At 39.2% G+C, this 24,096-nt stretch overlaps 2 protein-coding genes across 2 annotated transcripts; both read left to right on the top strand.

The window, feature by feature from the left end:
- Window positions 1-10,369: 10,369 nt before the first annotated feature.
- On the top strand, window positions 10,370-17,090 carry LOC109206547 (bet1-like SNARE 1-2). The gene is made up of 6 exons (XM_019369376.1): window positions 10,370-10,683; window positions 11,753-11,909; window positions 14,483-14,539; window positions 14,617-14,676; window positions 14,761-14,846; window positions 16,729-17,090. Exons 1-6 carry the CDS (start codon window positions 10,670-10,672, stop codon window positions 16,754-16,756), a joined length of 402 nt encoding a protein of 133 aa, XP_019224921.1. The 5' UTR covers window positions 10,370-10,669; the 3' UTR covers window positions 16,757-17,090.
- Window positions 17,091-18,071: 981 nt separating this feature from the next.
- Window positions 18,072-20,945, top strand: LOC109206534. The gene is made up of 4 exons (XM_019369358.1): window positions 18,072-18,550; window positions 18,727-19,724; window positions 19,779-20,172; window positions 20,672-20,945. Exons 1-4 carry the CDS (start codon window positions 18,072-18,074, stop codon window positions 20,943-20,945), a joined length of 2,145 nt encoding a protein of 714 aa, XP_019224903.1.
- Window positions 20,946-24,096: the final 3,151 nt, after the last annotated feature.

Here is a 24,096-nt window from a genome sequence, read left to right as displayed (position 1 = left end):
TGTCAGACTCCCTTCACCGCGTTCGCGTTTCGCCTGTCGCGTTCGCGTATAACAGTTCCTGGACCCCAGCAATTTCCTTCTACGCGTTCGCGTCTGTCTCCACGCGATCGCGATATCTTACCCAGTTTACCCTTCGCGAACGCGGCCCCTCTCCATCGAACGCAAAGGGCAATTTTGCCCAGCGAATTTTTAAGTTAAAAACAGAACATTAGCTCGGGATTTTTAATAAAAATACACGAACTCCTTTCTTCTCCAAGCACTTAGGCGTCCATTGAAGTTCCCTTTCATCAAAACTTCTTGGGTAAGCATTGTTCAACTTGTTTTCTTCAATTCTCTCTATTAATTACTAAATTCCTAGCCCTAAATCATGAAATCAAAGTAGAAATTAGGGCTTTTGGGTAGAGTTAGGGTTTTGAGAATTTTGGGTGATTCAACCTCAATTTGGGGTCGAATCTTAAAACAAATTATATATTTGAACTCGTGGGGTTTTGGGTGATTGGGTTTTGGTCCGAGCCTCGTGCTTGGACCATGTGGGCCCGGTGTCGAATTTTGGTATTTTTGGAAGAATGCTAGAAAACTCATTTCTAGGCTATGGGATTATGTTGTTGAGCCCTAATTGATATTATTGAATTAAGTATGCCTAGATACTATTGTTTCGGAGTCGGATTGTAGAGGAAACGGTATTTGAGGATTGATTGCTATTCTTTGGACCGAGGTAAGTGTTTGATCTAACTTTGGCTTGAGGGAATAGGATTAGAGTATTATTTGATAATTGCTAAATGTTGAGTACGGTGTATAGGCATGGTGACGAGTATCTATACACCGGTGTCTAGCATGACCTTGAGTCCTTACTTGTGCTTATGTGGGATTCCGTGGTGACTCTTCCTTGTTTAATTGATGGATTCAATATAATATGAACAATACGAAGAGAAAAATATGATTTGTAAACTCCTTGGAGCGTTGGCTCGAATTTTGACACGATTAGGACGTAAGAAATGAACGAAAGAGGAAGAGATGTAATTACTCCCTTGCCGGGACGAGTAAGTGATTGTTGTTGCTCCCTTGCCGGGAATTAACTGTTTATTTGTATTCTCCCTTGCCGGGATGGTTGAATTGATACTTGTTTCCCTTGCCAGGAAATCATTATATATATTATGAAATGGGATCGTGTGGCACGCCGACCACTTATATATTATGAAATGGGATCGTGTGGCACGCCGACCACTTATATATTATGAAATGGGATCGTGTGGCACACCGACCACATATATATTATAAAATGGGATCGTGTGGCACGCCGACCACTTATATATCATGAACTGGGATCGTGTGGCACGCCGACCACTTATATATCATGAACTGGGATCGTGTGGCACGCCGACCACGTATTCTGTGTTAGAAGAGATTTGGTTGTATTTTCCCTTATTTGTTCCTACCGTTCTATTTTATCTGTTATTCCCAAAAGTATGCTCCCCTCCCAGTCTTAATTATTACTTTCCGCTGTTATTTTTCTTTGTAGTACTTGTATATAAATATCTGCACAGGTTGACTTGGTAGTCCTGTCTAGCCTCGTCACTACTTCGCCGGGTTAGGCCAGGCACTTACTAGCACATCGGGTCGGTTGTGCTGATGCTACACTTCTGTGATTTTTGTACAGATTACGGTACCGGAGCAGCTCTTGGACCACCGTAGTAGTTGATCTGGGGCCCTCTTCAGTCCAAGGACTTACGAGGTAGCCTAGCTGGCGTTCGCAGGCCGAAGTCCCTTTCCATATTTTCTGTTTGCTTCATTGTACCGAGACAGACATTATGTTTTTTTTTCTATTCAGACTTGTTTGTAGCACTCTTTAGTAGTTCGTGAGATAGCGACTCCAGTCTTGGGTAGTGAAATATTAGACTTCTGCATTTTGGGTTACCAGTTGTTTATGTTTTAAAAGACTTCCGCATTTATTTAAAGGCTCGATATTTTATTATTGTTATGTTGTTATCCGAAAATATTTAAATGTTTGGCTTGCCTAGCTCCAACAATAGGCGCCATCACGACTCCCGATGGTGGAAAATCCGGATCGTGACAGCCCCTCACGCTGGGTAAAAGCTTAAAGCAAATTAAAAGGGAAAAAGCAAGTGAATTTACGGGTAATAAGTATACTATTATAGTATATTGTATACCACTACAACATACTGTAACAGTATATTGCATATTATTACAGTATTCTATAACAATATATTGTATACTATAATAGTATACTGTTGCAGTATAACTATATACTCCTTAATATATTGTACTCCCTCCGTTTCAATTTATGTGAACCCATTTGACTGGGCACGGAGTTTAAGAAAAGAGAGAAGACTTTTGAACTTGTGGTGTAAAATGAAGCACATATATTTTGTGTGGCTATAAATCATTGCATAAAGGTAAATTTTTCCAAATAGGGAAAGAGGTCATTCTTTTTGGCACGGACTAAAAAGGAAATAGGTTCACATAAATTCAAACGGAGGGCGTATACTGTAGCGGCATACTGTTAGATAACTGTATTCTTCTTCGATTATTACAATATACCGTTGCAGTATATTGTAAACTATAATAGTATACTGTTGCGGTATAGCTATATACTCCTACTACATTTGTATATCGTAGCAGTATACTATTGGGTAGCTGTGTTCTTTTTTGATTTTCAGCTGAAAATTTCCAACTCAATCACCTCAAATTAGCTCCAAATGCTATCAAATTTTAGTATGAACTTCCAGAAGGTATTATAAGCAATATTTAACAGCACCCACTTTGAATCAAATAAGAAATCTTCAAAATAAAAATTTTAAGCCATGGCAAGAGCAAGAGCTAGGGAAAGAACAATCAAGAAAAAGTGGAACAGAATTAAAACTATCCAGAGGTTAACTTCTCAAATAATCAGATCTAATTTCTTTTTGAAGAAAGATATAAGGGAAATGAAAGAACAATTTTGTAAGAACAAATTACAAGTAAGTCAAGAAGTAGCAAACAAAAAAATAATTCAAGGATTTGGAGTTACTAATATTAAGACCAAGCCTTCTTTAATCTTGGGTCTTCACCCAAATTTCTCTGCTCCTATAGAGTCATCAACTACCTACTAGGGGTAACCTTGTCACGACCCAAACCCGATCGTGATGGCGCCCAACACATTGCTAGGCAAGCCCGACCATTTACACAACCTTAGTCAAATAATATATATAAATAAATAAATGTTCACTGCTAAAATACCAAATTAAAAGCGGAATTTTTGTAATAATCTCTAACATTCGAAAATCCCAAAATAAAAACAAAGTACTAATCAACCCACAGAATCTGGTGTCACGAACATGAGCCTCTAGAAACAGATTATTCACCTATTACAAGTCCGACTAAGAAAAATATACGAATAAAATAATAAAAGATAGAAGGGAGAGATCAAGGCTGCGAACGCCATGCAGCTACCTCGATACTCCCGGATATTTACTGCTCCGCTAAACAAGTCCTCACTCACCCTGTGGTGTACCTGAATCTGCACACAAGGTGCAGGGAGTATTGTGAGTACTTCCAACCCAGAAAGTAATAAATATAAACAAAGTCTGAGGATAAGAAATCCTAAATAAACACAAACTAAAACTATAAATACAACAACGTGGACCAATAGCATAATACAGTAAACATTAAAAACAGTTATAATAAAGTCACACCAGAATGAGAATAAATAACAATTAAATATACAATGCAACACATAAACCGGTACCTCCAGTACCCCGCTGCGGCCGTGCAGCCCGCTCCATTTATTTAACGTCGACGGCGCTCACTGGGGGTGTGCAGACTTCGGGAGGGGCCCCTTACGGCCCAAGCGCAATAATAAGCCATCTCGTGGCATCAAACAGACCCTTGGCCTCATATACATATCATTATAATACTGTTGCGGCGTGCAGCCCGATCCCATACTCAGTCCAAAAATCACACAATAGTATAAAAATATTCAGCCCAAACTTCATTTAAAAATATTAACTTAATTTCTAATTTAAGAAAAAGGCTGAGATTTCAAACACAGTATTAAATACCAGGACTGAGTTTAATATTTATAAATATGGTAAGAAACCATTAATATAATCCCTGAAGGATTCAAGTAGTTGGCACGAAGCCCAATTATGACAATTAATCCATTTTTATAAGGATATTACAAATCTACAATCAAATAGGTACCAATTTTATTAAGCGGGACGGACCAAGTCACAGTCCCTGACGGTGCTCTACCCCACGCCCGTTATCCGGCGTGCAAGTCACCTCACATAGCACTACGATGTGCAAATTCGGGGTTTCAAACCCTCAATACAGCATTTACATTTATTACTAACCTCAAGCCGGCCAAAGTCCTAGCTTGCTATGCCCTTGCCTTTCGAATTCACCTCTTCGCGCGTCGAATCTGACCAAAACCATAACGAATACGTCACAATATGCTAAGGGAATATAACCCGATCGAAAAGACTCGAAAAATATCAAAAATCACGAAGTTGGCAAAACCCGAGCCCCGGGCCCACTTCTCGAAAAATTATAAAATTTACATCACCGGATTCCTTATCTCGCCACGAGTCCATGCATATAAAGAACACCAAAATCGGAGTCCAAATGACCCCTCAAATTCCCATTTTTGTTCTCTTAGGTTTCAAGCCCTAAACCACCATTTTTGACCCTAATTCCTTGAGTTTTCAGTGAAATTTCATGTATTTGCATGATAAAATTGTGTTCTAAGTCCAAGAATGCTTACCTGATCGAAGTCCTTGAATTTCCTCTTCAAAATCGCTCAAGAACACCCCAAGTCCGAAGTCAAAATATGTGTTCTGTAAATATTTCGCAAAGGGAATTAAAACCCTTTTCTGAACAGTTATTTCCACATCTGCGGCTACATAGCCGCATATGCGACTTTCGCTTCTGCGATGGGAAGCCGCTTCTGCGGACAAGAGCGCTTCTGTGGTTACTAGACCGCTTCTGCGGTCTCGCATCTGCGATTCCTTTTACGCAGGTGCGGTTTCCTTTAGCCTTCCAAAATTCCGCATCTGCGGTCCTACTGTCGCATCCGCGACTCCGCAGATGCGGTCAGCATCTCCACACCTGCGATGCCTGTCGCTTCTGCGGTTCTTGACTCACTTCTGCGGTACCGCTTCTACGGTCCCATTTCCGCAGGAGCGAAAATACCAGAAGCAGCACAGGTTCTGCAATCTCCTAAGTTCAAAACTTCCCGTTAGCCATCCGAAATCACCCCGAGGCCCTCGGGACCTCAACCAAAAATACAAACATGATCCAATACCTTATTCAAACTTTCTCCAATCATCAAAACACCTCAAACAACGCTAAAACCATCATTTTTCATCGAATTCAAGCCTAAGTTCTTCCAAAACATCCAAAACACGCATTCGATCAAAAACCCAACCAAAACACCTCAGAATGACCTGAAATTTTGCACACACATCCCAAATCACCTAACGAAGCTACTGCAACTCTCGGAATTCCATTCCGACTCTCGGATCAAAATCTCGCCTATCGACCGGAATTCGCTAAAATTCTAACTTTGCCAATTCAAGCCTAATTATACTCCGGACCTCCAAAATCACTTTTGATCACACTCCTAAGTCACAAATCATCCCCGAAGCTAACCAAATCATCGGAATTCAAATCCGACCCCTCTAACACAAAAGTCAACATCCGGTTGACTTTTCCAACTTAAGCCTTCTTAAAAGAGACTAAGTGTCTCATTTCTTATCAAAACCATTCCAAACCAACTCTAACACATCAAATACTGACAATGAAACATGAAGAAGCATAACATGGGGAAAACGGGGCGGTAACTCACGTGACGACGGGTCGGGTCGTCACATCCTCCCCAACTTAAACAAACGCTCGTCCTCGAGCGGGTCAAGAAACATACCTGAGGTCTCAAATAGGTGAGGATATCTGCTCCGCATCTCCTGCTCGGTCTCCCAGGTAGCCTCCTCCACGGGCCGACCTCTCCACTGCACTTTCACTGATGCAACATCCTTTGATCTCAACTTCCGAACCTGACGATCCAAAATGGCTGTTGGCTCTACCTTATAAGTCAAGTCACCCTCCAGCTGAACTGTACTGAAATCTAAAACGTGGGACGGGTCCCCAATGTACTTCCGGAACATAGACACATGAAAAACTGGATGCACGCCCGACAAGCTAGGTGGCAAGGCAAGCTCATAAGCCACCTCCCCAATCCTCCTAAGTACCTCAAAAGGCCCAATGAACCGCGGACTCAGCTTCCCTTTCTTCCCAAATCTCATAACACCCTTTGTGGGTGAAACCTTCAGCAAGACCTTCTCACCAATCATAAAAGATACATCTCGAACCTTCCTGTCTGCATAGCTCTTCTGTCTCGACTGTGCTGTACGGAGTCTCTCCTGAATCACCTTCACCTTCTCCAATGCATCCTGAACCAAATCTGTCCCCAACAACCTAGCCTCTCCGTGCTCGAACCAACCAACTGGAGATCTACACCGCCTCCCATACAAGGCCTCATACGGTGTCATCTGAATGTTGGACTGATAGCTATCGTTGTAGGCAAACTCTGCAAGCGGTAGAAACCGATCCCATGACCCTCCAAAATCAATAACGCAGACACGTAACATATCCCCCAATATCTGAATGGTGCGTTCGGACTGCCCGTCCGTCTGAGGGTGAAAGGCTGTGCTCAACTGCACCTGAGTACCCAACTCCCGCTGAACCGCCTGCCAAAACTGAGAGGTGAACTGAGTGCCCCGATCTGATATGATGGAAACTGGGACACTATGCAATCGAACTATCTCCCGAATGTAGATCTCTGCTAGCCGCTCTGAAGAATAAGTAGTACAAACCGGAATGAAGTGTGCGGACTTGGTCAGCCTGTCTACAATCACCCAAATAGCATCAAATTTCTTCAGAGTTCGTGGAAGTCCGGTAACAAAATTCATAGTGATCTTCTCCCACTTCCACTCAGAAATAACCATTTGCTGATGTAAGCCACCCGGTCTCTGATGCTCATATTTCACTTGCTGACAATTAAGAAACCGGGCTACGTACTCCACAATATCTCTCTTCATCCTCTGCCACCAATAGTGCTGTTTGAGATCCTGATACATCTTCGCGGCACCCGGATGAATGGAATACCGCGAGCTATGGGCCTCCTCAAATATCAACTCCCGAAGTCCATCCACATTGGGCACGCAAATCCGGCCCTGCATCCTCAACACACCATCATCTCCAATGGTCACATCCTTGGCATCATCATGCCGAACCCTGTCCTTAAGGACAAGCAAATGCGGATCATCATACTGACACTCCCTGATGCGGTCATACAAGGAAGACCGAGAAACCACACAAGCCAACACTCGACTGGGCTCTGAAATATCTAATCTCACAAATCGGTTGGCCAAGGCCTGAACATAAACTGCAAGTGGCCTCTCCTCAACTGGAATGTATGCCAAGCTCTCCATACTTACCGACTTCCGGCTCAAAGCATCGGCCACTACATTGGCCTTCCCCGGGTGATACAGGATAGTAATGTCATAATCCTTAAGTTAAGATCCTTTTGCTTGAACAAATGCTGAAGACTGCGATGATCAGTGAATACCTCACAGGATACGCCATACAAGTAATTCCTCCAAATCTTCAGTGCATGAACTATAGCTGCTAGCTCCAAGTCATGGACGGGGTAGTTCTGCTCATGGGGCTTCAACTGACGAGAAGCATACGCAATAAATCTACCCTCCTGCATCAAAACACAACCAATCCCAACTCTCGAAGCATCGCAATATACCGTATAAGATCCTGAAGCTGATGGCAAGACTAACACTAGAGCTGGGGTCAAAGCTGTCTTGAGCTTCTGAAAGCTCTCCTCACACTCGTCCGACCATACAAATACGGCACCCTTCTGAGTCAACTTGGTCAAGGGCGACGCAATAGAGGAAAATCCCTGCACAAACCGACGATAGTAACCTGCCAACCCTATGAAGCTGCGAATCTCTGTGGCTGAGGTCGGTCTAGGCCAACTCTGCACCGCCTCTATCTTCTTTGGGTCAACCTGAATACCCTCACTGGACAACACATGTCCCAAGAAAGCCACTGAACCGAGCCAGAACTCACATTAGGAGAACTTTGCATAAAGCCTCTCCTCCCTTAATCTCTGCAATACAACTCTCAAATGCTGCGCGTGCTCCTCCTGACTGCGCGAGTATACCAGTATGTCATCAATGAATACTATAACAAATGAATCCAGGTAAGGACGGAACACACTGTTCATCAGGTGCATGAAAGCTACTGGGGCATTGGTCAGCCCGAAAGACATGACAAGAAATTCATAGTGACCATATCTAGTCCTGAAAGCAGTCTTATGAATATCTGAGTCCCTCATTTTTAACTGGTGGTGACCCGAACAGAGGTCAATTTTTGAGAACACCCTTGCTCCCTGAAGCTGGTCAAATAAATCATCGATGCGAGGTAAAGGGTACCGATACCACCTTGTCATCGCTTCTGCGGTCCCATTTCCGCAGGAGCGAAAATACCAGAAGCAGCATAGGTTCTGCAATCTCCTAAGTTCAAAACTTCCCGTTAGCCATCCGAAATCACCCCGAGGCCCTCGGGACCTCAACCAAAAATACAAACATGATCCAATACCTTATTCAAACTTGCTCCAATCATTTAAAACACCTCAAACAACACTAAAACCATCATTTTTCATCGAATTCAAGCCTAAGTTCTTCTAAAACTTCCGAAACACGCATTCGATCAGAAACCCAACCAAAACACCTCCGAATGACCTGATTTTGCACACACATCCAAAATCACCTAACGAAGCTACAGCAACTCTCGTAATCTCATTCCAACCCCCGGATCAAAATCTCACCTACCAACCGGAATTCGCCAAAATACTAACTTCGCCAATTCAAGCCTAATTATACACCGAACCTCCAAAATCAATTTCGATCGCACTCCTAAGCCACAAATCATCCCTCGAAGCTAACCAAATCATCGGAATTCAAATCCGAGCCCTCTAACACAGAAGTCAACATCCGGTTGACTTTTCCAACTTAAGCCTTCTTAAAAGAGACTAAGTGTCTCATTTCTTATCAAAACCATTCCAAACCAACTCTAACACATCAAATATTGATAATGAAACATGAAGAAGCATAACATGAGGGAAACGGGGCGATAACTCACGTGACGACGGGTCGGGTCGTCACAAACCTAAAGTTGTGTCCTCGTCCAAATTCTCAATGTAGAAAGAAGAGCTATTTTAATAGAATAAATGAATAACCGAGTAAATAGTTTGGGCCGCATGGGTAGGAGTAGTAATAGTTTGGGCCTGGGCATTAAAGGGTAAATAGTTGTAAAAATAGCACGGTATAGCCAGTTTTCGGACTGGTCAATCAAAAATAGCCAGCGTTTACCAAGTCAATGAAAAATAGCCACCGTTTTGCTGCAATAGAGACTGGTCCAGCATAATATACTGGAGTTCGGTGCACTTGTGTATGAACTCCAGCATATTATGCTGGACCGGTATACTTTGCTGGCTCCAGTATAATATACTGGAGACTGGAGCACTGGTGCTCCAAACTCCAGTATATTATACTGGAGCACTGGTGCTCCAAACTCCAGTATATTATACTAGACCATTATACTTGCTGGATGCTGGAGTTCTAGTGTACTTATGCTGGAACTCCATCATATTATGCTGGAGTTCTAGTGTACTTATGCTGGAACTCCATCATATTATGCTGGAGTTCCAGCATACTATCCTGGAATTCCAGTATAATATGCTGGAGTTCAAGTATACTTATGCTGGAACTCCAGCATAATATACTGGAGTATTTTCCGAGTTTTGAACAGTGTTTTCGCTCATATTTATCTTTACATAAAAAGTGGCTAAATTTCGATTACTTTTGAAATTGGGCTATTTTTGAACGACCAGTTGTAAATCTGACTTTTTTTTTTTTTTAAAAATCTCCCTGAATATTTTGGAATTAATGGGTATAAAGTGAAATTTTCTCCATATTATTAAAACAATAACAATTCAAACACACGAGTTTTTAAGTTTATAAAGATGTCACTCTTTTTCCGAACCAAAAAGAAGAAGAAACTGTTATATAAAATGAAATAACGTCGAGACTATTATTTTAACACATTAATACTATCACTTCATTATATTCCATTTGTTTTAATTTATATTAATTTGATTAATCTCTTAAAATAAATTGGATTAATTAAATTTAATATTTTAAAATTAAAATTCGAATATTCAAACACTATATCAAAGCTATTAGCCTATTACAGTATAAGTTATAAATAATTAAAAAATTCATTTCAATAGGCACCGACACGTAACATTACTCTCTGTTTCGCCTTAAGGGATTTCTCATTGGTTAACTCAAATTTTCAGTTTCTTTTCCCAACACCTTAAGCATTCTTCATATAATTCACCACTTTCTAACATTTCCAATTTGATTCGTTTTATAAATAAGAAAATTCCAGAGAAAATTTCCAGATCTGCGCTTGCTCTTCCAATTTAAGATTTCTATTCGAATTTTCTTCTCGTAACTTCTAGAATCTTCCATTTTCTCTCGTATGCAAAAAATTGAATTCGGATCACCAGTGACAACTGTGAGCTGGAATTTCTGCAATGAGTTATCGGAGGTCAGTCTCTGTTCGATTCTCTATTGCACTTTTACATATGTACAAGCATTCTTCGTATTTACATACATGCCATTGGAACGCAAAAATTGTGAATTCGAGTGTATGTTAAATTGCTAATGTATGTCACCATTGACCTTGTGTATAAAAAAGCAGAGGTGGAGCTAAGATTTGAAGCTTATGGGTTTGGTATTCTAGTCCTTTTAAGTTACCAAGTTTTAAATTAATGATTTGTACATATTCGATGAATTTCTTAGACAAAATATATGTTGTGGACCAAAGTTACTGGGTTAGGCCGAACCTATAAGCTACACACTAGCTCCGCCCCTGATAAAAAGGTTTTCACGAATCATGTTACTTAGCTTGAAGTTATGGTTTACATTGGAATGGAAAGTTCTAATTTTGAAATTTAGACATCCAAAATAAGGAAAAGGAGAAAATACTTGGGACGGAGGGTTCATATATGTAGTGGTACATTGATCTGATTTTTAGTGGATCGACATGTTTGTTGTGGCTCCAGTTTGCTTTCTGTGTTGTGTGGGATTTATTGGGTCGTTATTGTTGTTTGAAGAATCCACATGATGTACCCATATTCACATTACAGCCACTCGATATAGGTACATCAACGCAAAAGAAGGTTCCATGTAGCATGGATTTTGGGAAGTCAGAATTTGATCCAATACTCTCTGTATGTGGGGGTAGGGTATGAATTGTTTCTCTTTTAGGGTGTGCACTCATGCTGCAAGCAATTTATGTGCCAGGATATCTCCTCCTGATTTTGCAAAATAAAGGCCTCACATCTAATTTATGTTATCTGGACATTAAACTTGTATCTTTCATGTATCTGCATATACACCAGATAAGTAGCTCTTCCTGCATCACATAATCTATTTTATATCACTTGGGGGGGGGGGGGGGGGGGGTCTTCTGCAGCTAATTAGTCCCAATGAGATGACATATCAAAGAAATAGATGTAGTTACCTACTGCTAATATATTGAATATTATCCAGAAGTCTCTATTATTCTTGTCTCATGGCCTTACAAATAGCATTTTGAACTTCCTGTTCTACAGGGATCATCGAGCCCATAGAGCTGCTCTCTTTGATAACTATGATAATATTGAGGAAGGTGGTATAAGTGCTTCATCTTCCTATCCCCGTGATCTTGATGAACGAGACAATGACAAAGCTGTGGATAGCTTACAAGACAGAGTCAGCTTTTTAAAGAGAGTAAGTTTTTGCTATGCTTTATTCTTCTTCTTCCCCATTTTTTGGTATTACCTCTTTTCTTTCTTTGTTTTGAAGCATACAGTCCATTGAGGAGCTGTGGATTTTGTGTAAGCTTAACTACCTTTGAAATTAAGCGGAATTTCTAGAAAGTGTCAAAAGTTTATCCCATACAAATTACTAAGGGATGATTTGGTTCACATACTAGTTAGACATGGATTGTTAATAAAATGCAAATATTGTTTATGTGGTGAGTTAGTACACGGAATATTATGTAGGAATTACTTACTTTAAGAATATTTTTGTCTTTAAATACTTTTATCATTGTATTGCTAATACACGTATTATTCTACATTCTATCTGTCATAAAATAATGCTCAGACTCTCAGCATAGCTGAATACGGGGTTATTTAATACTCTCAACCAAACACTACATTAGTTATGCTGGGATTTATTCGCTAATCCCTCCAACCAAACACGGTATTGTTTATGCAGGATTTTATGTTGATTATTTTCCTAATCCCCTTACCCCTAACCAAACTACCACTTAGTATCACCTGATCCCTGGTAATGGTGCACTAGTTGAATTTATTCACTACAACTGTTTGAATTAGATATCATTGGATCTGCAGTAACTGTCACAAAATTAAGGTAGAATTTAAGGTGAGCATTTTTGTTTTGGAAAAAATGCTAGACCTTTTAAAGAACGATATGGCCTATAATCATGGCATCTTAGCTTTAACCTACATGACCAAATTGCTATTGCCACCAAAGCCAAGTTGGACTCCTATTCCCAGTTTCACCGAATTCTTAGCAAATCTCTAGTGATAGTTTGTATTATCTAGTGTTACCCCCGGGATTAGTCGGGGCTCTTAGAGACTCGGACACCCGGTGCAAATCAAAAAAAAAAAAAAACTCATAACATCATTGGGTAAGGAGAACAACATAGTTCATCTTCAAGGTCTATCACTCAATCCTCATGTGAGGTGTCAAAAGCTAAGTTGCTCTGACATGGCAGTTTAAGTGCCGCACCCGTGTCAACACGACACTAGTATGGATGTGGGTATGGGATCCGTACCGGATCTAGTCAAATAATTTTGGGTACTTTGATCACGGCGGACGGAAAATTCGAGACGAGATACTATTTGGTTCCCGAAATTAGAACCAAAATTAGGGTAAATTTGAAGAAAATAACATACATTATCTAAGAAATCAATCCTTTACTTATCTACAACTCGAGAATAAAAAAGAAATTCACACTTTACAAGCTATACTTGAGTATTTCACAAAAAAAATTTTCATAATTTAGAACATTTTTTATATATTTATTTTTTTGAATTATTTTTAGCTGGATCCCCGCACCCGTATCCGTATCCCCGAATTTTAGAATTTACATCTCGAAGGATCTGATCTTTAGATCCGCACCCGTATCGGGCACCTGTACCCGTGTCCGAGCAACTTAGGTCAAAAGAGGATGGTCCCAGATGGTTATCAAAAACTGCAAAGTGATGGCCATGTTCTTATCTAAGTTGCTCTGACATGGCAGTTTAGGTGCCGTACCCGTGTCGACACGACACTAGTATGGGTATGGGTATGGGATTCGTACTGGATCTGGTCAAACAATTTTGGGTACTTTGACTACGACGGACGGAAAAATTCGAGACGAGATACAATTTATTCCCGAAATCAGAACCAACACTAGGGTAAATTTGAAGAAAATAGCATACCTTATCTAGGAAATCAATCCTTTACTTATCTACAACTTGAGAATAAAAAAGAAATCCACACTTTACAAGCTATACATAAGTATTCCACAAAATTTCTCATAATTTAGATATATTTTTATAGTTTTGAATTATTTTCAGCCGGATCACCGCACCCGTATCCGTACTAGGATCCGTATCCCCGAATCTTAAAATTTACATCTCGAAGGATCTGACCTCTAGATCCGCACCCGTGTCGAACACCCGCACCCGTGTCCGAGCAACTTAGATTCTTATGCCTACAACTTCACTAACAGTTTGTCACTAAACTGTAATTTCGCGCTTATGCCCATGGCAAAGTTAGGCCTCATTGCCATCTTGTGGACCACAAGGTCTGATGCTACTGTTATGGGTGAAGGTCTGAGCATTGAGTCAAGGTATTCTCTGCAGTACTGTTTTTGTGATATGAGTCTTAACCAAAGCTGCACCCGATTTTATTTAAAAAAACATGAGAAGACCAAGATTAAATGCTGAGGTTCTCTGAAAGTCAAGAAGTTGGAGAAACAATGTGTCCTTGGCCCTCTGTGGGCTTCTAATAATTCATTCTCATATTTCTGGTGCTACTTTCACTGGCAAAGCTCAATTCGTTGTTTGCACTTCCGTAGAACTTTTGCCTACTGAAGTTGCATAAGTGCAACAAGTATAGAGGACATGATGCTCACAGCTATGTAAACGAAAGTTGTTCTTTCTGTTGTTGTATCATGTGTAATCTTCTTAAGCACTCATGATATTGGTGTTGGAGGTCCAGCACGTCTGGTATGTATTTTGGACATTCTTCAGGCATTGATACTTAGTATATTTGCATTTGGACAGTTGACAGGTGACATACATGAGGAGGTGGAGAACCACAACCGAATGCTAGACCGAATGGTAAGCGGGCTAGTTTTTTGAATCTTTTGTGTACATTACTTGCTAACCTTTTCTTTCTTGGATTAAAATTCCACTAGGGGAATGAGATGGATTCATCTAGAGGAATCATGTCAGGAACCATGGATCGATTCAAGATGGTAAGCACATGTGATAAATTATGTTGTTTTCCCGTTAATTTCCTTTTATCAAATGCAATTCTAACAACCCATTTACTTTCTTAGGTATTCGAGAAGAAATCAAATCGGAAAACGTGCAAACTTGTCGGATACTTTGTGCTTTCCTTTTTCCTAATATACTACATATTTAGGTAAATATCTCTACCTGTATTTAACAGTTTGCATTTTCGATGCGAGGCACTAAATGCAAAGACTTGCCATTATAAATATTCCCTACAGTGAGAAAGCATGTAACTTGCTTTCTGCCTCCATCAAGATAGCAATCCTAAAAGCAAAACACCTTAGTTTTCTAAATGAAATTTGGTGCAATCTCTAACCACAACCATAAACTGAAGTGTGGAAAAATGACAAGTGTGAATAGACATCGACTTCTCATCTCAGATGTTCATTCGCCTTTGCAAGATAACTTTGTTCCTAATGATTCATGTCATTGGTCGCTCTATAATGATGCCATCCATGTATCATCGTTTTTATTGGATATCTGCCAACACTTTTATCTTTCTTCTTTGGATTGCTTACTTATTGTTGCCAATTGTTAATGAGAGTGAGATTATCGGTTACAACCAAAACTAAATTAAGGTGCTAGGTTTGGATATGACGATCTGATTGAGGCAATTGATGGCTGTCAACGAGCCTATGCTAGAAACCTACTTAAATCACGTATCAGAAGTTTAGAACTGGGTATAACCATTTTCCGTCCTAAGATGTTGTTATGATGTCCCTTAATGAGACGTAAAAACCAATTAATGGTTTGTTTTATATGAAGTAAATTGTTTGATCATATCATTTTCAGCTATTTTGGTTTCCTTTAGAGGTTGGCAGTATCTTGGAGAGGTTTGAGTAGTATGGCTTACGATACTATTTAATGCTATACCTAGGAGTCGAAAGATGCCAAACGACTAGAGAAAGAATACCTGGATTCCAATGTATAAGAACAAAACAGATGTTTAAAGTTGTTGACTCGTGGCATTAAACCTATGAGTCATATGATGAAAGTTTGGAAAAGAGCGATAGAATACAGACTCAAGGATATTACAATAGTGTCAAAACCGGTTTGAATTTATGCCTAGAAGCTCCACAACTATATTGTTGCTAAGAAGATTAATGAAATTTATAAAGAGAGGAAGAAGGATCTGCATTTGGCATTTAAAGATCTGAAGAAAGCGTATGATAGAGGGTGTGTTTGGTACTACCGAAGTCACGTTCCATTGAAAATGTTTTAATTTTTTTCTGGTGTTTGGTTGGTAATTTCCAGAAAAAATGTATATTAAAGATTAATCATATATTAACATATTGTAGAGTGTTTTGATGAAACTCTTGAGTAGTAGAGATCAATAATAAGGTCTAAATGTTAGTTGAAGCAAATAATATGAAGTTAAAAGTTAAGATAATTGTAAGGAAATTGACTTCAGCCTATAGGTAATTAAGGAAGTCATTTTCCTCCTTTTGATGGAAAATGTTTCCGTGAAAGCGAAATGGAAGAAAAGATTCATACAAGTGATACCAATTAGTTGATATTAAAACTTAGTCATACTCGAATGCTTACTTTGGGTTCATGGTTTGTTCGTAGTCTTTTAATTAGGAGATTTGTATACCAGTAGAAGATGTAGAGAACTTCTAGCGCTAGAGAATCTAAGTTATTTGAATATATTGAGACAAGTTTACATGGAGGGATGAGGATTCATGTAGCCGACCTTAACTAGTTTGGGATTAAGGTGTAGTAGTAGTAGTAGTAGTTTTTCTCTTTCTTTTTGAGGAGTGGTAGTTGTGTTATGGTCTGGCCCGTCTTTGTATGCGATTTCGTCCTAACTCAGTTAGTGGCACTCAATCTGGTTATTAACCTAATTAAACTAGTGTACTAGCTGGGTATGTTTATATCATCTTAAGAACTTCAGTGGAATGCCTTAAGAAAGAATCATTTCACTGTTTCCAGAAAACATAAACTGTGAAACCGGAGGAAGGGAGATGAAGCGTACAAGTGTTATTAACCTCATTTTCTTTTCCCTCTTGCAGGTTTCTCATGTATTTTATGTATGGTTGAGGCAGGGTTTACTAAGATTGTTCTTCAAACCACTTGGCCACGCCACAAAACACGACGTATAACTGGTATCTACTTCAATCTTATAGGGAAAACTGGCACAGTAAATTGTATATTTCGTATTGTATCTAGTCAAAGACAGTTAATGTTTGCATGGAAAAGGAAGATATTTCAGATATTCTTTGAAAAATCATATAGAAATCAATGTGGTGTAAAACTTAACTAGGGATGTTCATCGGCTTGGTACGGTTTTGAAAGATTTAAGTTCAGTATTTTTATTTTAAAAATGTTATACCAATATCATACCGAAATAAATTCAGTATGGTTTTGCTTTTTACTCTTCGGTTTCGATTTGTGTGGTTTAGTAACTCTGATATTACTCTTTAATGATATTCCATTAACCAAAGTTGTAATCATGATAATAAAATTAATTTTTCAGACTCAAGCAAAAAGGAGGGAAAAAATAATAATTAAAGGAGGAAAATTAAACCAAAACATCATTGATATTTCATTCTAAAGCAAGACTCGTTCTTTGCTCGGAAAGAGAAGTAAAGAAGAAATATTAGACATAATATTATTAGAAATCAAATGACACGAATTACCAAATTCAACGAATATGTTTGGAGCTGTTAGCCTAAATACAGCTCAGGCCCAACTGTCACAGGCCTATAGCTAAGGGAAAGCAAAAGGCCCTTTTATAGTTTACATTTTCTTATATTTTCATTTCAGATTTTACATTTTATTTTTGTCTCTTACACTTGTAAATAAAAATAGAGACTTCTCAATAATAATATTAGTTTTTGGTCAATTAAGATTTGACCGACTCATTTCAGTCATCTTCTTCTCTCAACCCTTCTAGGGTTTTCTTCTGTTACTTTCTGCCATAGCCATCGAGCTTCGAATTTAACATGGTATCAGAGCGGGAATATAGATTCCTCTCATCACAACCTTTCTTCCGATGGTAGCCTTGTTTGAAATCGTCAAGGACTGTATCAGATCGTCGGTTTTCAGAACACGTTTGTGAAATTTTGGGGTTTCGTTCAATCTTCACATATTTTCGACTTTATTGCGAGAATCGTTTGATAATCTTCAAGTTACCCGGTAGTTTCTGCTGGATTTCTCTACCTAGGGTTCATGGCTAAACAAGACCTCACTTCTTCGGGTTTTCAGAAGAAGGACGGTATCACTGTCACTCTTAATCACAGATTTTGTTAATTTTGATGTTAATGTTCATTGCATGTACCTGATTCGAGTTTATCTCTGATTACTTCAACATGCTACTGTAGTTTCTTAGTATTAGACTTAGTTACTGCTGAAAATGGGTACTGTAGTAGATGACGTTAACTCTTCTTCAACTTCCAACGGTTTTGTTCCATTTTCCTTGGATCCTTCACATCCGTTCTATATTCATCCCTCGGATAATCCTGGAAGTCAACTGGTATCTGCTCCATTCAGTGGTTGTGGGTTTGTGTTATGGCGTAACAGTATGCTCACTTCCCTTTCTGCAAAGAACAAACTCAGCCTATTAGATGGCAGAGTCAATCAACCCACTCCTGAATCTCCTTATTACCCATATTGGGAAAGGAACAATGATATGGTCAAAGCTTGGTTAAATAACTCAGTATCTAGAGAAATAGCTGTTAGTGTAATGTGTTTTAAAACTGCTAAGGAAGTCTGGAAAGATATAAATGAAAGGTTTGGTCAGCCAAACGGGTCTAAATACATTCAAATACAAAGGGAAATCAGCTCTACTACTCAAGGCTCCTCTGATATAGCTTCTTACTTCACCAAAATGAGGTGAGGAGTTTGTGGGATGAGCTGAACTCTTCATATGTAGGTCCTACTTGTTCATGTGGTGCATTGCCTAAATTCATATAGGACCAACAGTTGTTTCAGTTTCTCAATGGTCTAAATGAGTCATACACAACCGTTAAAAGTGCCATCATGTTAATGAATCCTCTTCCACCAATCAGCAAAGCCTATAGTCTTCTACAACAAGATGAGAGTCAAAGAGAAGCTCACTCTGCTGCTCCTAACTTCTCTGGTGATGCCACCTCTTTCTTGGTGTCTCCTAGTGCTTCTACCACAAATAGGACTTTCAGTCAAAAGGTGAATTTTGAGGCCAGGAAAGCTGCTCCAAATGTCTCTTGCAAGAAGCCTGGCCACACTGTAGACAAGTGCTACAGACTTCATGGGGTCCCTACTGATTTCAAGTTCACCAAGAGTAAGAAATATGCTTCTTGTGTTCAGACTGAAAGTCCATCCACCACTGCTGTCACTACTACTTCTCAGCATGCTGATTCTTCAGCCCATGGGTTTACCAAGGAGCAGTATCAACACCTGTTGACCTTGTTCCAACAAGTTCAGATGTCAAACACTTCCACACCTGATGCCTCCAATGTGGATCAATCTGCTTTTGCACACTTTGCATGTTTGTTTAGCAAGTATGCTGTAGATTCTGAGGTTTCTCATGTGTGTGCATCCTCTCAATTAGGTGTCAATCCTTGGATCTTAGATACAGGGGTTACAAATCACATGACTCCACATAAACATGTTCTTTTTAATGTCCAACCATTAATCAAGCCTTTCCTTGTCACTCTACCTAATGAATATAAAGCTAAAGTTGTATCAACTGGATCTCTGTATCTTAGGCATGATATAATTTTACTTCATGTTCTTCTGGTGCCATCTTTTCACTTCAATTTGATATCAGTTCATCAGCTTATATGTCAGCTAGATTGTTCAGCACTTTTTACCAAAACAATTTGTTCTTTACAGGGCCCTTCTCTGAAGAGGCCACTGGAAATTGGTAAAGCTGCAGGCAGGCTATACTACCTCCATCCAGATGGTGATCTCTTTCCTGTTCCATCTGATTCTCTGAATGTTTTTTCTAGTAGTTTACCTAGTTCTGTTTCAATTGTATCTGATAAGTCCAGTCATGTTGTTACACATGTTAATGGTACTCCTGATTGTAATCAATTTCATTGCCTTAATAAATTGGACTTGTTTTGGCATCAATGATTAGGGCACATGCCTTATCATAGAAGGAAAACTATTCCTTTCTTATCTGATAAAGTGTCTTCCAAACAAAGTTTCATGTGTCCTGTTTGTCCTCTAGCAAGACAACAGAGATTACCTTTTCCTGAGAGTGTTATACACTCTTCTGCTCCCTTTCAACTAGTACACATTGACATTTGGGGTCCATATAACACTAGAACTTACAATGGTTTTAGATATCTTTTAACTTTGGTTGATGATTACACTAGAGCCACATGGACTCACCTCCTTTCTTGCAAGAGCAATGCTCTTTCTGTCCTTAAAGCTTTTACTATCATGGTTAAAGTTCATTTTAAATCATCTGTCCAAACTTTTAAGCCCGACAATGCTTTTGAACTTGGTGGAAGTTCTGAAGCCACCAAGTTCTTCTCAAGCCAAGGCATTCTCCATCAGACCACTATTCCTCACACCCCTCAACAAAATGGGGTGGTTGAAAGGAAACACAAACACTTATTGGAAATCTCCAGGGCTCTTCTTTTTCAGTCTAACCTTCCCCTCAAATATTGGGGTGACTGTGATCTGACTGCCACTTACTCATCAATAGACTTCCTTATGTTGTTTTGAATGGTGTCTCTCCTTATGAAAAACTCCATGGTCTTCCTCCACTTTATGATCACTTAAAGTCCTTTGGATGTTTATGCTTTGCTACTTCACCTAAGTTCGGCAGAGATAAATTCCAGGTTAGAGCTATTCATTCTATATTTTTGGGGTACCCCTTTGGTAAAAAGGGTTACAAACTTCTTAACCTCATTACTCATTCCATTTTCTTTTCTAGGGATGTGGTTTTTCATGAAAATATATTTCCCTACAAGTCTGGTCACCCTTCTGTCTTTCCCTCTTCCTCTATTTCAAACTTTGTAGATTCTCCTCCTCCTCTTCACCTTCTCCTACTCCTGATGTTTCCACATCTCCAGATTCCCCTGTTCCCTCACCTCCTTCTCCTCCTCATATATCTGATTCTTCTCCTATTATTCCTTCTCCTCCACCTTTGAGAAAATCAACCAGAACAGTCCATCAACCTTCCTATATCAAAGATTATGTCTGTTCCTCTGTCTCTTCCTCTCATCCTCTTCCCCCCTCTTCCAAGGTCTCTTCTGTTGACATACACATGCATGAGCCCCAGTTCTACCAGTAGGCTGCCTCACATCCTGCTTGGCAAGAGGCCATGCTAAAGGAATTCCAAGCCCTTGAGGCGAACCAGACTTGGGATATTGTCCCTTTACCTTCTAACAAGAAAGCTATTCCTTGCAAGTGGGTTTACAAAATCAAACAAAGGGCTGATGGTTCTATTGAGAGATATAAGGCCAGGTTAGTCATTAGGGGTGACACCCAAAAGGAGGGTAATGACTTTACTGAAACTTTTTCCCCTGTTGTCAAGTTAACCACCATCAAATGTTTACCCACTTTGGCTGCTAAGTGGGGCTGGACTGTGTTCCAACTTGATGTGAACAATGCCTTCCTTCATGGGGATCTCCATGAGGAAGTTTATATGAAGGTTCCACCTGGTCTGATGTATCTGCTCCTTCTTCCTCTCCTCTGCTGGTTTGCCGACTCAAGAAGTCCCTCTATGGCCTTAGGCAAGCTTCTAGACAGTGGTTTTCAAAACTGTCTGAAGCCTTGCAATCCAGAGGCTACATTTCCAGCATGAATGATTATTCCTTATTCACTAAGGTCTCCTCTGATTCTCTAATTGTCTTGGCTGTCTATGTTGATGACATCTTGCTAGCTGGTAATGATGTTGTTGAGATGAACTCTTTGAAGTCTTTCTTGGATGCCCAATTCAAAATTAAAGACCTGGGCTCAGTTCACTATTTTTTGGGATTGGAAATCTCTCTTATTCCTCAAAGTTATGTGATGAGCCAACACTAACACTTCCTACCTCTTAGCTGAGTTTAATTGTCAACACTTCTCTCCTGTTATGACCCCTTTAGATCCTTTTGTGAAGCTGGTGTTAGACATGGGGGAGCCTGTTTCTGACCCTAGCCTATATAGGAGATTGATTGGAAAGCTCAACTTCTTGCAACATACTAGGCCTGATATTTCTTTCTCCGTTCAATATTTGAGCCAATTTCTTCAAAAACCTCAAGTTCCCCACATGTTGGCAGCTTTGCATGTTCTCAGATATTTACTAAATGATCCAGCTCAAGGGGTGCTCCTCTCCAGCTCATTTGATTTGTCTCTAACTGCATATTCTGACTCTGATTGGGCTGCCTGTGCCATTTCTCGCAAATCTGTCACTGGTTATTATATTACCCTTGGTGGAAGCCCAATTTCTTGGAAAAGCAAGAAGCAGCCCACTATCTCCTTGTCCTCCGCTGAAGCTGAATACAGGGCACTTCGCAAGGTTTCAGCTGAGATTTCTTGGTTGCTCAGACTTCTAGGTGATCTTGGTTTGTCCATTTCCAGCCCAGTTCCCATTTATTGTGACAAACAGGCAGCTCTCCATATTGCCAAGAACCCTATTTTTCACGAGCGCACAAAACACATTGAGATTGACTGTCATTATGTGGGAACTTGCTTGCAGGCTGGTTTGATTTCCTTGCATTTTATCTCCAGCTCCAATTAGTTAGCAGACATCATGACCAAAGCTCTTCATGGTCCTGTTCATCATGGTTTACTTTGCAAGCTTGGTGTTTTCTCACCCTCAAGCTTAGGGGGGGGGGGGGTAGCCCAAATACAGCTCAGGCCCAACTGTCACAGGCCCAATCAGCTAAGGGAAAGCAGAAGGCCCTTTTATAGTTTACATTTTCTTATATTTTCATTTTAGATTTTACATTTTATTTTTGTCTCTTACACTTGTAAATATAAATAGAGACTTTTCAATAATAATATTAGTTTTTGGTCAATTAAGATTTGAACGACTCATTTCAGTCATCTTCTTCTCTCAACCCTTCTAGGGTTTTCTTCTTTTACTTTCCGCCATAGCCATCGAGCTTCGAATTTAACAGGAGCCATTCAACAAATTAAAGTTTTGGTAACAAACTTCACTTACCATGTTTAATGGAGTACTACGGAAATCATATACTAATAAGTAATAACTAAATGGTTAGAGCAAATCCTTTGATCAAGACCAAAAATGCCCGTAAAAGGAAAAGTCTGGGATTTAAGCTTATTATTCACAGAGAGAGAGAGAGACTGTTTACCTGAAGTAGAGCAGTCGGTATTGGAAGCCCTAGTATGAAGTTTTCCAAGTGGACGACGTGTTTTTTTTTTTTTTTTTAAACTTCAAAATATATTTGCATTATTCAAATGTATGAAATTATTAACATTCTACTTAGTGGTGAAAAAGGAGAGTTTTTCCTGATAAGAATTTAGAAAAAGAAAATGAACGAAGCTAATTTTTACCTAAAAATAGATTTGAACTATTCAACGTTTATGAAATAATTTTTGGCACTATACTTAATGTTAAAAATTGAAATTACTATGTGTTGATAATTTTAAAAACTATTATGTTAACCTTGAAAGTTTCTTACAATATTATGTAAGTTTTTGTGAAGGGTAGAGATGCGTGTAAGATGATTTGAACACCATCGTTACAAGAGTTAAACTAAAATATATACTAATCTTGTTGTATAATCTCAAACCGCCTATATTAAAGTTTATAAGCATTTGGCATTTATACAAAATCAATAAATGAATGACAATAAATGCATGACATGTGTATGCACGTACAATCTTTTATTAGTATATATTTTCACCTTTAATTAATAAATTTATCATGGTAATTAATATGTGGTTAACATGAGATAATTTTTACCGCTTAAAATAACTCACGAATTAAAGAGCAGACGAGATTTCGATGAAGCTACTAATGAGTTAATGACTTTCACTTTTTTTTTTTGGTTTCTCACCCGGTGTCCAGTACCCGCATTGGAGCCTGACTATATCTGGATTCGTGCCGCGTAGGGCCCCATTCAGGGGGAAGCGCTCCCTACCAAGGACTTTCACAACCTTGGTAGATGTTCCAATAATTTTTATAACCCGACGCAAACGAAAGATAAGGAAGAATAGAATATGAGATGGTATTTTAATTTCTTCTTTATAGTTTATACTTTATACACAAATCATTTTTACGGGAGAAATTCAAAAATAGCCAGATTTACAAGCGGTCATTCAAAAATAGCCACAGTTTCAAAAGTAATCGAAATTTAGCCACTTTTCATGTAAAGATAAATCTTTACAAAAACACTGTTCAAAATCCGGAAAATACTCCAGCATAATATACTGGAGTTCCAAAATAATATACCGGTCCAGTATAATATGCTGGAAATTCATACACATGTGCT

This window comes from Nicotiana attenuata, unplaced genomic scaffold (genome assembly GCF_001879085.1).
Source record: "Nicotiana attenuata strain UT unplaced genomic scaffold, NIATTr2, whole genome shotgun sequence".
Classification (NCBI taxonomy): domain Eukaryota; kingdom Viridiplantae; phylum Streptophyta; class Magnoliopsida; order Solanales; family Solanaceae; genus Nicotiana; species Nicotiana attenuata.
Note: the sequence above shows the minus strand (reverse complement) of the source record. Positions and strands in the feature narration are given on the sequence as shown.

What these genes read in the sequence shown, in the direction of transcription:
- LOC109206547 (XM_019369376.1), top strand. An exon ending in ACCGAATGCTAGACCGAATG is followed by an intron (nt 14,540 to 14,616) that starts GTAAGCGGGCTA and finishes AAATTCCACTAG; the next exon opens with GGGAATGAGATGGATTCATC. An exon ending in CTAATATACTACATATTTAG is followed by an intron (nt 14,847 to 16,728) that starts GTAAATATCTCT and finishes TCCCTCTTGCAG; the next exon opens with GTTTCTCATGTATTTTATGT.
- LOC109206534 (XM_019369358.1), top strand. Translation starts at nt 18,072, where the DNA reads ATGGGTACTGTAGTAGATGACGTTAACTCTTCTTCAACTTCCAACGGT. An exon ending in TCTTACTTCACCAAAATGAG is followed by an intron (nt 18,551 to 18,726) that starts GTGAGGAGTTTG and finishes TCCACCAATCAG; the next exon opens with CAAAGCCTATAGTCTTCTAC. An exon ending in TGTTAATGGTACTCCTGATT is followed by an intron (nt 19,725 to 19,778) that starts GTAATCAATTTC and finishes ATCAATGATTAG; the next exon opens with GGCACATGCCTTATCATAGA.